General features: G+C 33.3%; 1 protein-coding gene across 3 annotated transcripts; it reads left to right on the top strand.

The window, feature by feature from the left end:
• The first annotated feature begins 683 nt into the window (after nucleotides 1-683).
• On the top strand, nucleotides 684-11,677 carry LOC112000877 (D-2-hydroxyglutarate dehydrogenase, mitochondrial). Of its 3 annotated transcripts, none has more exons than XM_065762197.1 (16): nucleotides 686-885; nucleotides 1,003-1,235; nucleotides 1,790-1,891; nucleotides 2,025-2,072; nucleotides 3,062-3,132; nucleotides 3,367-3,485; nucleotides 3,787-3,882; nucleotides 3,987-4,096; nucleotides 4,813-4,893; nucleotides 6,260-6,360; nucleotides 6,840-6,948; nucleotides 9,073-9,178; nucleotides 9,545-9,630; nucleotides 9,715-9,840; nucleotides 9,960-10,061; nucleotides 11,381-11,677. In XM_065762197.1, exons 1-15 carry the CDS (start codon nucleotides 762-764, stop codon nucleotides 10,053-10,055), a joined length of 1,608 nt encoding a protein of 535 aa, XP_065618269.1. In that variant the 5' UTR covers nucleotides 686-761; the 3' UTR covers nucleotides 10,056-10,061; nucleotides 11,381-11,677. The 3 variants fall into 3 exon arrangements, with proteins under 3 accessions (XP_065618270.1, XP_065618269.1, XP_023888818.1); XM_024033050.2 differs by having other exon boundaries at nucleotides 687-885; nucleotides 11,374-11,677; XM_065762198.1 differs by lacking the exons at nucleotides 9,715-9,840; nucleotides 9,960-10,061; nucleotides 11,381-11,677 and having other exon boundaries at nucleotides 684-885; nucleotides 9,490-9,600.
• Nucleotides 11,678-12,279: the final 602 nt, after the last annotated feature.

Raw genomic sequence — 12,279 nt, 5'->3', positions numbered from 1 at the left:
TTAAAAGGTTGTATTAACTATGCCTTAATAAGAGCAATAATTTCAAAATTTAATATATTTCCAAATAAACAAACTTTCCATATAAATCTAACAATTATAAAAATAAAAAATCATAAAAAATAACACATATCTTTCTTAAATTTAAAAATAACAATTTTTAAGGAGATATAATTGTATAAGTAAGAAATTTCCTAAAATAAATGTTAAGTTTCATTTTAATATTATAACTCACAACCAAACTAATGAATAGATTTAGTTATTACATTACAACACATTTTATTCTTAGTAATAAAGATTACAATTCCTATTGTAATCCTCATTCAGTGAACCAAACGTATCCTTAAATTGAAAAATAACTATTCTTCTTTAAAATAGATGTAATAGCTATTCTTTAGTGCATATAATAAGTTTTAAAATTAATATATTTCTAAAAATATGAAGTTTCTTTATATGTCATCATTTTACAAGCTTTCTATATATAACAACCAAACTTATGAATAGTAATAGTTGTTCTATTACAATGTTTTATATTCCTAGTAATAAAAATTACTATTCTTAATGTAATCTACATTCAGTGTACCAAACATATTCTAAAGCTCGTCTGATAAATAGACGAAATTTTTGTAGAGGTTTGCTAGCCAAGGGCATTATAGTCATTGCGTCCGTATGGCTAAATAGTTTGTTGCTCTTGTCTCCACACGAATCCCCATTCCGGACAGAAAAAATTGCAACAACCATTTGGAAACCAAAAACAAAGTAGAATGCAGAAGTGGAGAGCTACACGTCGTCTCCTCCTCAACAGTTACTCATCCAAGTCCCGCTTTGATCATCCTCGATCCAATCCAATTTCTGATCATTCCACGACAATTTCCCGCTCTTCCTCAGGTACTATATATATGTATATAAATATAACCTTTTACAATTAGCTCACAAAAATTTAAAAGCAATTCCCTCTAAGTGCTATGCTATATATATATATATATATATTTTTTTTTTTTCTAGGTTTTGAATCATGGACAGGCAGAATCCACTACAGACACTTTGCTACAGCGATGATTCAAAGAAACCCAGCGTTTTCAACGTTGAATTCCGATGATATCAACTATTTCAAAGGTATATTAGGCGATAAAAATGTGATTGAAGATGAAGACACGCTTCTCTTTGCAAACACTGATTGGATGCGAAAATATAAGGGCTCCAGTAAACTTTTGCTACAACCTAGAACCACCCAAGAGGTCCTTTATATTTCTTTTATTAATTAATATTGTGCTAAATTACAAATTTCACCTTCTAACTTTGTTTTATTCATTTCAATCTTGTAACCTTTTTTACTTCTATTCAACGTAGTCATTCTGTCACATTGTGCCATTAGGTGTCTTAAAAATGAAGTTGTTTTGGGAATTCAAATATATTAAAACTATGTTGTTTTAGGGGCACTTAACGGCTACTCCTTTGATTTAAGTATATGGAAGGACTAAATTGAAAAAAAAATGGATGTTAAAGGACTGAAATGAATAAATTGGAATTTAAAGGATTGAATTGAATTTTGGGTAAAGTTAGAGGGTCCAGATTGTAATTTAATTTTAGGCTAAAATGCAAAACTTGCCCTCTATATTTCACAAGAATTAATTTTAGTCCTCTAACTTTATTTTTGTTCATTTCAATCCTCTAAATTTAACAGAAGCAAAGTTAAAGGACTTAAATGATTTCTGGTGAATCTTAGATTGCGAGTTTTGCATTTTAGCCTTAATCTTATTATTATTATTGACTATTTGCATTGGTGATGCAGGTCACTGAGGTTCTTAAATACTGTAATTCGAGACGCTTAGCTGTTGTTCCTCAAGGTGGAAATACTGGCCTTGTAGGCGGAAGTGTTCCCGTCTTTGATGAAGTAATGTAATTTGTTCCATTTTTTCGCTTTCTTTGACTCTCTCTTTTGTGGGATTCAATGAATAACAGTTCAAAAACATCATGTTTCTCATTTATCATACATCTGAATTGTTGTTCTATGATATCTTCTACAGGTCATTATCAATGTTGGTTCAATGAAACAGGTCATATCTTTTGACAAGGTAGACATTGCACCATTTTCCATAGTGTATGCAACAAATTAATGCATATTGGTTAGGTTCGTGTTCGAATTCTATGTGTTAGAATATAAGCCCATTTGGTTTTAGGCCCATTGTAATATTTTTTACTACATTTGCTTGTACTGCACATCGATTTCTTGTATAGCACTCATACTCTACCTATATAAATGCAGTCTCTTGTACAGTATTCAACACGCAGTTCAAAACAATAAGGCATTCAGTCTTTAACACTATGGTTACAATTCTGTCTAAAATAGATTTTAGAGTATAGACGCTTATGACCTCCCCTGCTACGCCTTGCAGTTATGATTCTTATCATTATGTTGTCCTTGTTTTAAACTCTCTCCTTCCATGTGTAGTACTTGCTATTACTTTTGGGACTGTTGCTGCGAACACTTTCAGTTTTTGAACTTGCTCAATTGTTCATTTCATAGGATTTATAGCACAACATTTTCACACCTTACTTCTTCGACGGTTGTTATTCTTGTCTTACTAGTGCTAGTTCTCTTTGTAGCTTGTTGGCCTTGAATGAAATTTGAAGACCCTAAAGTTAGGGGTTTAAGAGCTGGTACACAGAGAGAGAGAGAGAGAGAGAGAGAGAGAGAGAGAGAGATAACTTGCTATCCTTGTCTTGAAGACTCTCACCAATAAATTTTACCTTTAGATGCATTTTGGAGTGATGTAGTGTTCCCAAACCAATATTAAAGGTCTGTTTGGATACCGCTTATTTTGTTGAAACTGAAAACTTATTGCTGAAAGTACTGTAAATAAAGGTAAAAGTTAGTTGAAATAGTACAATGAGGCCCATAAATAGTATCAAAAAGTGCAGTGAGGCCCATGAATAATAGCAAATATAAGCTGAATAATAAAATAATTTTCATTTTTCATTGGTATCCAAACGGAGGCTAAGCATGGTTTCAGCATCACAAATTTGGGTTTATTTTATATTTTTCTCCTTGCACCTTTTTCAGGTCAGTGGTGTATTGGTATGTGAAGCAGGATGCATTTTGGAAAATCTGGTTTCTTTCCTAGACAACCAGGGGTAATTTTCCATTAACCATCATTTCTTTTCTCATAAGATCTGTAATGTGTTATGTTTATTAGAATGACAGTTCAAATTTCATAGAAGTATAGTGTTAAGAGATGTCACATAAGTATACTCTTTCGGAATGTTGAACTGGTGGGCTGTCACGGCTCTTTCTCCATTTAAATTATACAACATGGAAATTTGACATTTTTCTGTCGTCCTATTTTAGTAATTTATGCTTCTATTCAGATTTATTATGCCACTGGACTTAGGTGCAAAAGGAAGCTGCCAGATTGGTGGAAATGTTTCAACTAATGCTGGTGGTTTACGTCTTGTCCGTTATGGATCTCTTCATGGAACTGTACTAGGTGAGGATATTTGGTATCTATTAACCTTTCAAAAAAAAAAAAATCTGGTATTTGTTGAAGTCTAATGCACAAAATGGACTACTGTCTGTTCTGTTTCAATCTTCATCTTTTGTTTGATTTAATATGCACTTGGCTACTTAGCAATTGAAACATACTAGCTCATTTCCATGTGCAGAAAAGCATAGCCATCTCAGTATCCAAAGTATTTGTGCTGCTATTGACAATATCTTGCAATTTTAACTGTAGATACTTGGTAAAATTGGCTGCTCTAGTTTCTTAATTTTTTCCACTAATAATACAGGCATTGAGGCTGTTTTAGCAAATGGTGATGTGCTTGACATGCTAGGGACTCTCAGGAAAGATAATACTGGTTATGATTTAAAGCATTTGTTTATAGGTATGTATCAAACAGTTTATAAACTGTATTTATATTTTACAGTAAACAACTGTAATTTTAAGTGTATAATGCAAGTGAATTAACTTTCGCTATCATCAATCCAGGAAGTGAAGGATCCTTAGGAATTGTAACTAAGGTTTCCATTCTCACTCCTCCAAAGCTATCTTCGGTGAATCTAGCTTTTCTTGCATGTAAAGACTATTCCAGCTGCCAGGTATGACTAGTTTTTTTTCCTTTGATTTTCTTCTGCTTACATGTAATATTTTATCCACATGTTTGATGCCCTAAGCAATCAAAACCAACAATATATTTCTATCAGTTATATGCCAAAATACATTACAGAAAGTATTACAATTTCCAGTCTCATTCTCTTTTCTTTTTCAGCAGATTATACTGAAAAAAAAAAAAACGGTGACCAATAATAATCTGGAGAACAAAAAAGGAATCCTGAGAACAATGAAAAGTAATCTTCAAATAGAACAATAAGTTATTAGTAAGGGTAAGCCAGAAAGATCATGATAGTTTAATTCTGAAACAACAAAGTTCTCTTCACCCCCACCTCCCTCAGAAAGAAAAAGAGAAAATCTTCCTCTGTAACGTGTGCTAAATCAGAAAATTGGAGTTTTGTGTCTCATCATATCCTGTATACCAGAACTTGATGCTCTAGTTCAAACTTTATTGACTTAATTGTCACTTAATGTCTAGCTATAATAGTTTGGTTTTCTGAAATTTATACCATTATAAATTTCCTGTGTTTAATAGCTATATCGACTTCTGTTGTGTTTTCTAGAATGGCCAATATTTAGCTACAAATATAGATTTTAACCTTTTTTTACACCTTAATATGCACCCTTAATTACTTCTTGACTCTAAGCAAGAAAAATGAATGAATTATGTAGTCTCCTCACCTTTTGTCTTAATGTTTGTCAGAAACTTCTATTTGAAGCGAAGAGAAGACTTGGGGAGATTTTATCTGCATTTGAATTTTTAGATAACGAGTCACTGAATCTGGTAAGCATTCTGATGGCTGTGTAATTGATGAGAATTTTTTTAGTTTGCCTCTCCTTTCTACCTTTGTAATTTTAATGGTGAATCTCAATTTACATTTTTATGAAAGTTTGAGGTATACTGTCTATGTGATGTGTCCAAAAAAAGGAAGTTCACAGTTTTCTGTGGTCCTTAACAAGCTACTGTTTCTGGGTATATGCATAGACAATGATGCAATCCACTGGTGTCCTACTTTCTCTCAGGCCTGGAATGATTGGAAGCTTGAAACTACTGAAAAGTTCTTTGATACTCTTTATACTTCTCTTATTTCCAGGAGGGGCTTGGATAGGATGTATTGGACTTTATCCAATAACCACAAATTTGATGTAAAATCCTTCTATGGAGCTTTTCGAGGCGACCATATGTTGGATATTCCTTGGTGAGAAATTTGGAAGTCTAAAACTTCCTGGGAAGGTTGCTTTTTATTTTTTGTGTGTGTGGACAGCTGCCCCTGAAATTTTGGGACTAAGGCTTGGTTTTTGTTGTTATTGTATGGACAGCTGCCCATGGTATAATTCTTACTATGGATAACATTCATAAGTGAAAGATCATCATTGTTGATTGGTGTTGTATGTGCTAAAGGGATGGGGAGAACATGACTACATTTTTCTTCATTGAGCTATAGCAAGGGACCTTTGGTCTTGGTTTTTTTTTTCTTCTCTATGTTGTGTCTCTTTGGTCATGGCTTATTCAGTAAAAGACCTTCTAGTTTGTTGGAGAGGTGGCTTCAAGGGCCATCAAATCACCAATATGTGGAACACTATTCCTCTATGTCTTGTGTGGTGTATTTGGAATGAACATAATTCTAGGTCTTTTGAAGGGATTGAATCCCTGCTTCATTTGAAGTTCATCTTTAATAGATCTTTGTTTGATTGGCCAAAGATCATATGGGATTTCAGTTGTTCTTGTTTGTGGTTTTTTGATATTTGTAATTTGTACATCACGAGTACTTGTGCTATCCCTTTTTTCTTTTAACAAAATTTTCAGTGTTTATAAAAAAAAAAAATTTCATTTTTCAATTTTCATGGGCAACCATATCTTATGTTAGTTTTTTAGTGGGGTTGTGTGCTCTTGTTTATTTTACTTGTAGTTAACAAAATCGCTCTTCGTTTTTTGTAGGAGTTTACTATGAAAATAATTGTTAGAAATCACAGATTACATCTTCATCGTTTTCAGTTGGAAAGTGATCTAAATTATTCTTATTCCTAAAATTTTAAGAACTTTTTTCTGAAGAACCACTTATATATTTGAAGAGAAAGTGAATGGCATGGCATTTTTACTTTATGATTGTTATATTTTTGAAGCATACTCATTGTATTTTATGTAACAGGCTCTGAATCATTTAGAAGGTGTAAGGAATCCATTACCTCCTGCAATGCACAACTTCTATGTTCTGATTGAGACAACAGGCAGTGATGAATCTTATGACAAGTAAGCTCCTTTAAGTTTGATTGTTTATCTTCTTGAAAGAAAATGATTATATTCTTGTGAAAAATATTTTTTAGTATTGAAATTTAGTTCCTATTGGTCCCCTATCCATTGACTAGTACAAACAAAACTGTAAAATGAAAAATTTCAAAGGTTCACAAACCAACCCGTAACATCTAGACATCGTGTAATTGCTTTTCTCATTTTGGTTGTGACTCCTCATTTTTTAGATAGAACTCATGGAAAGGTTGTGCGACATATAGCGTCTAACTGCACCCTAGGAGAAAATGGAAAGTGATTCTATATTTTTCTAACATGTTCTTCAGTTTTCTGTTTTATGGACAAAAATAGCATCCTCGCTTTGTAATGTCTAACGTTTTTTGTAGCTATATTTTTAGAATATAATGTTTTGTTAAATGCCTTCTGAATCGATGGCATGTTTGAATTTCTAAGACCCTACGGTTTTATTTAAACATATCCAGAGAAAAGCTTGAAGCTTTCCTCCTTCGGTCAATGGAAGGTGGTTTGATTTCTGATGGTGTTATTGCACAAGACATAAACCAAGCTTCATCATTTTGGCGTATTCGTGAGGTTACCATTTTTTCAGTTCATTGAATTTCTTTATACATGGAGTACTTTATATTCAGACTTAAATAATGTTAGTATGTATTTTCTTTGGCGAAACTACACTATTGGTCTCTGAAGTTTACCATGTGAGCACGATTGTTCCCTTAAGTTCTAAGTGAGTGCTATTGGTCCCTCAAGTTTTAATAATGAGTATTGTTAGTCCTTTTGTTAATTTCTGTTAGTTTTATTGCCTATGTGGCTAACGGAATAGTAACTTGACATATTTTAAATTTATGTGGCATTTTTAAAATTAAAATATTACAAAATTCAATTTTAATAAACTTGATACATTTGATGTGGCATAATGTCATATCGAAAGATTAAAATAATAAAATAACAAGTCATATTTATTTATATTTAGAAAACAGGTCAGATATTAAGATTAAAGAATTCATTAGAATCTTTAAAATCACTTAAAACACCAAATCATTCAAGTGACCGTCCATCTCCTCCCAAAGTCTCTTTGTCGGCATCACATTCAAGACTTGTTCACCATTGATGACTATCCACCCACGACCTCACCGGTCTCGACCTGTCAAAACCTCCACCTCACTGCCAAAGTATCCACCACATCCTAGCCTGTATCTAAACTGGATATCATCGTCCTATTCTTGATATTGCATTTTAATCTACTACAGCAAATGATATTTGGTTTGGCCAGAGTGTTGTGTAAAGATATGCTTTGCTTGCTAGAGGCATTGGTGAGAATTTGCTTTTAGAATCCATGATTATTGGATTTCATTCAGATGAACCAGCAATTAGTCTTTTATAAATAATAATAATTATCAACCTAGTGAGGTTGGAAGGATTTTTTTAAATAAAAAAGGATAATGTCTTAAGCCTTGTATGGTTTGAGAAACATAAATTATAATTTGACAATTTTTACTTTGATACATTTGCAATTCCTTTCTACGCTTTCCACTTATTTATGGGATGGAGATGTTTGAGTAATTTGGTACTTGGGTTGGGGAAGAATCTCTGGATATGGATAGTTGAGTTACTATGGAAGACTTGCCATGGTGGATGGAAACGAAGGCAATATGTATGTTTGGAATGTGGCCGAACAGCTTCGTACGGATTTTAAGGGTCAAGAAGCGTGGAGGCTCTGGCAGTGAGATGAAGGCTTGGACACCGACGGAAAGACCTGGGAGGACATAGATAGACTGACCTGTAGGACTTGCTTGCCACTGATCTATTTTTTTATTTTACTTTATTTATTTTTTTAAATGAGTGTTTTAAGGAAATCGTTATGAATTCTTTATCTAAAATATGATCTGTTAATTTTTTTTTTTATGCTGATGTGGCACTATGCCACATCAATTAAAAAAATGTCATGTCACTATTTTGTTAGCCACATAGACAATAATATTAACAGCAGTTAATGAGAGGACTAACAATACTCATTATTGAAACTTAATGAACCAATAGTACTTACTTAAAACTTAAGGGACCAATTGCACTCACAAGGTAAACTTCAGGAACCAGTAGTATAGTTTCGTCATTTCCCTTTTATTCAGGAAAGATTACCTAGTCTTCATATGGTAATGAATTACTTCTATAAATTCCACTGTTAGTGATTTCACCTATTGTTGTGGACCAATACTAAGAGAAGTCCGGTTCTTCAGCTTTACAACTCCTTTCTTATTACTATCTGTCCAGATCATATTTTCTATATCAATGATCATCTCACCCCACCCCTTGTTTTATGATGGACACCTGTGCTTTTTTTCTGTTGTGCGCATCTTTAAAGTTCCTTTAACTTAAATGATATTACTTCTTATTATTATGGTGATTAAGTGGTCTTTGCTGATCATAAGCAAATTATTTAGTGGATTTTCTCATATCTATCTGGCAATTGGTTCTGCCTTTTGCTTCTCTTGGATGCTTCTCCCTTTTGATTCCGACCTTTATTGTGTAACAAAAACTAACCATTTGCTGATCCTCAACGGCCACTTACAGTTGCCATTTCTTCAAATTTATTCATCTTAACTTGTGATTATCCCTGTCAAGTATTTTGGAATCATTTATAATCTAAATGTCTTCGTAAATCATTATAACTTCTTCAGTGGATTTTCTTCCCCACCATAGGGTGTACCAGAGGCACTCATGAAAGCAGGAGCTGTTTACAAATATGACTTGTCATTACCTGTTGAAACGATGTACAATCTTGTAGAGGAAATGCGAACAAAACTTGGTAAGACAACTTTTTGTTATGGCTACATGCATTTTGAAATATTGTTTACCTTCTGGCTTTTGTGATCAGATGTATTCTCTTTAGTGGTTGGGTAGGATAGGTGTGGATGTGAAACTGAAGGGTGTCCTTGCAGAAACAGTAAATTTCAAAAGAATAATTTGAACAGCGGAAACATCAGTTTCATGTGCCCTTAACTTGTTAAGAGTGTGCAGTTTCAAATTTGTTGCAAGATGTTCCTGTGAAAATAGTACTATTTCTTTGAACTTGAAAAATTGTTTATGCTAATAGTATCATGATCTTGCATGTCACAGGCTATGACTGGGCTGGTTTATAAATCCACTTTTTGTATTATTATTTTAATATCAGGTAATTCAGCTAAAGTAATTGGATATGGCCACCTCGGAGATGGAAATTTGCATCTTAATATTTCAACTCCACAGTATGATGATGTGGTAATTTCCTTCAGCATACCCTAAAAGGCTGTGTATTTATTCTGTAAAACATAGCTTTGTATTGATATCTTCAATAAATTGCAGATTTTAGCACAAATTGAACCCTTTGTCTATGAATGGACATCTAAGCAGCGGGGAAGTATTAGTGCAGAGCATGGCTTGGGACTGATGAAGGCTAATAAGATTTTCTACAGCAAGTCACATGAAACCGTGAGAATTTGTGAATGGCTAGACATCTAAGATGTGCTTCTTGTTCTTCTTTTAATTTCTAGATTTAGAATGTAAAGTTTTCTTATACTGATGTCTAAAATAAGAATCTGTTTGTACAGGTGCAACTAATGGCTTCAATTAAGAAGTTGATGGACCCCAATGGGATACTGAACCCATATAAAGTTCTTCCACACTCAATTGTTTCTTACAGCTGAGATAAGGTTTGTTTATTTATTTCTTTATTTTTTTCTCATTCTGAACTTTCACACTTGCGTTTGAAGTTTTACTCCTGAAAAGGGCTTGCAAATTTGCTTTTGAAGTTTTTGTGAACTAAGGCAGCTGAAATATGGAATGACGGGCCATTTCTTCATTTTTTCAATGATAACTATAGACCCTAAAGTGCAATGAGGCAGTTTTTTCTCATGGCTTTTCCTCCCAATTTGGGAGGAAAAAATTTGTGGGCCTAGGAGAGAAAATTTTCTCCTGGGTTTTCCACCCTTCCTATTTTCTTTCTATTCCCAAACAAAGGAAAACTCAGTTTTTTACTCTATTTTCCTTCCTATATTTTCCATTCTTCCTAAATTCCAACCAACCAAACACAGTGTAAAAAAGAAATTTGCAAAATTCTCCAAATAAAAAATTTCACCTGTTATGAAGTCCATTCAACCCAAAAAGCAAATTATATGTGTACACAGGGAGAGGGAATCATTTTGTTCATTTTTACACCGAAAGTTTCTCCAATTTTTAAGAAAAAAGATATCCTTCTCTTGTTTTTGGGCCTGTCTCAGCAACTAGCAACTGAACCAGCAATTGAGGAAAAAAGATCAAATATTCACATACATTATTGTTATTATTATAGTAAAAATAGATGGACTAAGCTATTCATCAAACTTAAGAATACTAAGCCAAGTAAAAGTTAGTCCATGAGTTCAATACTTAAGATACTTGAATGAGTGTGCTATTTATAGAGGAAGAAACATAACATCTTCCTCTATTTTTCCAACATAGGATTTGTAACACTTCTTGTTAAAACCCTACCTTTTTTTTTGGCTAAACAACCCAACCCTTATAAAAAGGAGAATCATAACGTCTTCTTTTTAAAACATTTTCCCTTTATTTTTTCAATGAAAGACTGGTGTGTTCTTTAATTAGTATTTTTATCATTATTTATGATGTTAGATCTTCAATTGGACATTAATCTTGATTCTCTCTTTTTCAGTTCTTTTAACAATCTGGATTTTAAAACACCATGTGGCAAATCAATTAATAATATGCAAGATGCATATGACTCATATTATATAACCAGTTTAAACTGAAAGCACCAAATAATATTGTTCAGGCCCTTTTTTTTTTTTTTTTTTTTAACCCCCACACCCCACACCCCACACCCCACAAGCATTTATACTTGTAGTGTGACCATTGCACCAATGGTGTGCGGTGGTTGTTCAAGCCTTTCAAATGTAATATTTTAGAGAATTATGTCTTATTTTGTGTTATTTTTAGCTGATGTCATTTCGTGTTTTTCTAATGCAGTCCAAAGCTGAAATTCAACATTCCCTGAGGTAGCAAGCATCATGGTTTTGTCTCAAGTTATAGCAAGCGGACATAACTGAGCTACAGCTCAGTGGGATGCAATTCTATTAAACTATGAAATTAGAGATGTTCAATACTATCTGGCGTCTGATTGGAGAAGGAGCAAGTTCTATTAAATATAAAGCACTAGTAATTGTATGGCACTTGAAGATAGTAATCTCCATGCCGTGGCAATGAGTTGTGTAGTTGATGAGTACCTAAACAGTACTGAAGATTAAATGAAATAAAAGCATATTCCTATGAATCAACTATGTTCAGGTTCACTTTAATCTTTTGACTGAAGCTTCAGTCACTTTAAATTTTCTCTTCGATTTGTTAATGCCTCTATAAGCTATTTTCTGAGTTCATATAGACCGGTCGGTTGTTGGCACAGTGCTTTTACACAGAAATTTGTCACAACCTAGACATGTGCGATTGTGGCGGAAAAGAAAGTGGTGAGTTCATCATGTAAAAGTGGTGGTGGAGAAAAAAGTGGCAAATTCATAATGTGAAAGCGATGATTCACCAATTAATTGCACATGTCATTAAGTTGTGGTAAAATGTGTCGGGGCAAAATGTATCGTGTCACAGCAAAATCTAAGTTGTTCAGCACATCTTGACTGTGCATGTTGATGTTCGATCAATGAAGTGGTTTGGTTGTGGGTCCATGACTCCTTGTACGGTTTTCTTTAGTTTGGAAAAGCATTTTCGTTTTTTTGTTAAAAACTTTCGCTGGTTGATGCCTTTAGAAAAAAGATTCATTTTTCGAAAAGGCATCAGAATTATGAGAGATGTAAAAGCAATCGTAAAGGAATAATTGAATAACTTTTTTCATCCAACTCATATTAGATGCGTTTCTTATTAGGC

Source organism: Quercus suber, unplaced genomic scaffold, assembly GCF_002906115.3.
Source record: "Quercus suber isolate HL8 unplaced genomic scaffold, Cork oak 2.0 scaffold_447, whole genome shotgun sequence".
Taxonomy (NCBI): Eukaryota; Viridiplantae; Streptophyta; class Magnoliopsida; order Fagales; family Fagaceae; genus Quercus; species Quercus suber.
Note: the sequence above shows the minus strand (reverse complement) of the source record. Positions and strands in the feature narration are given on the sequence as shown.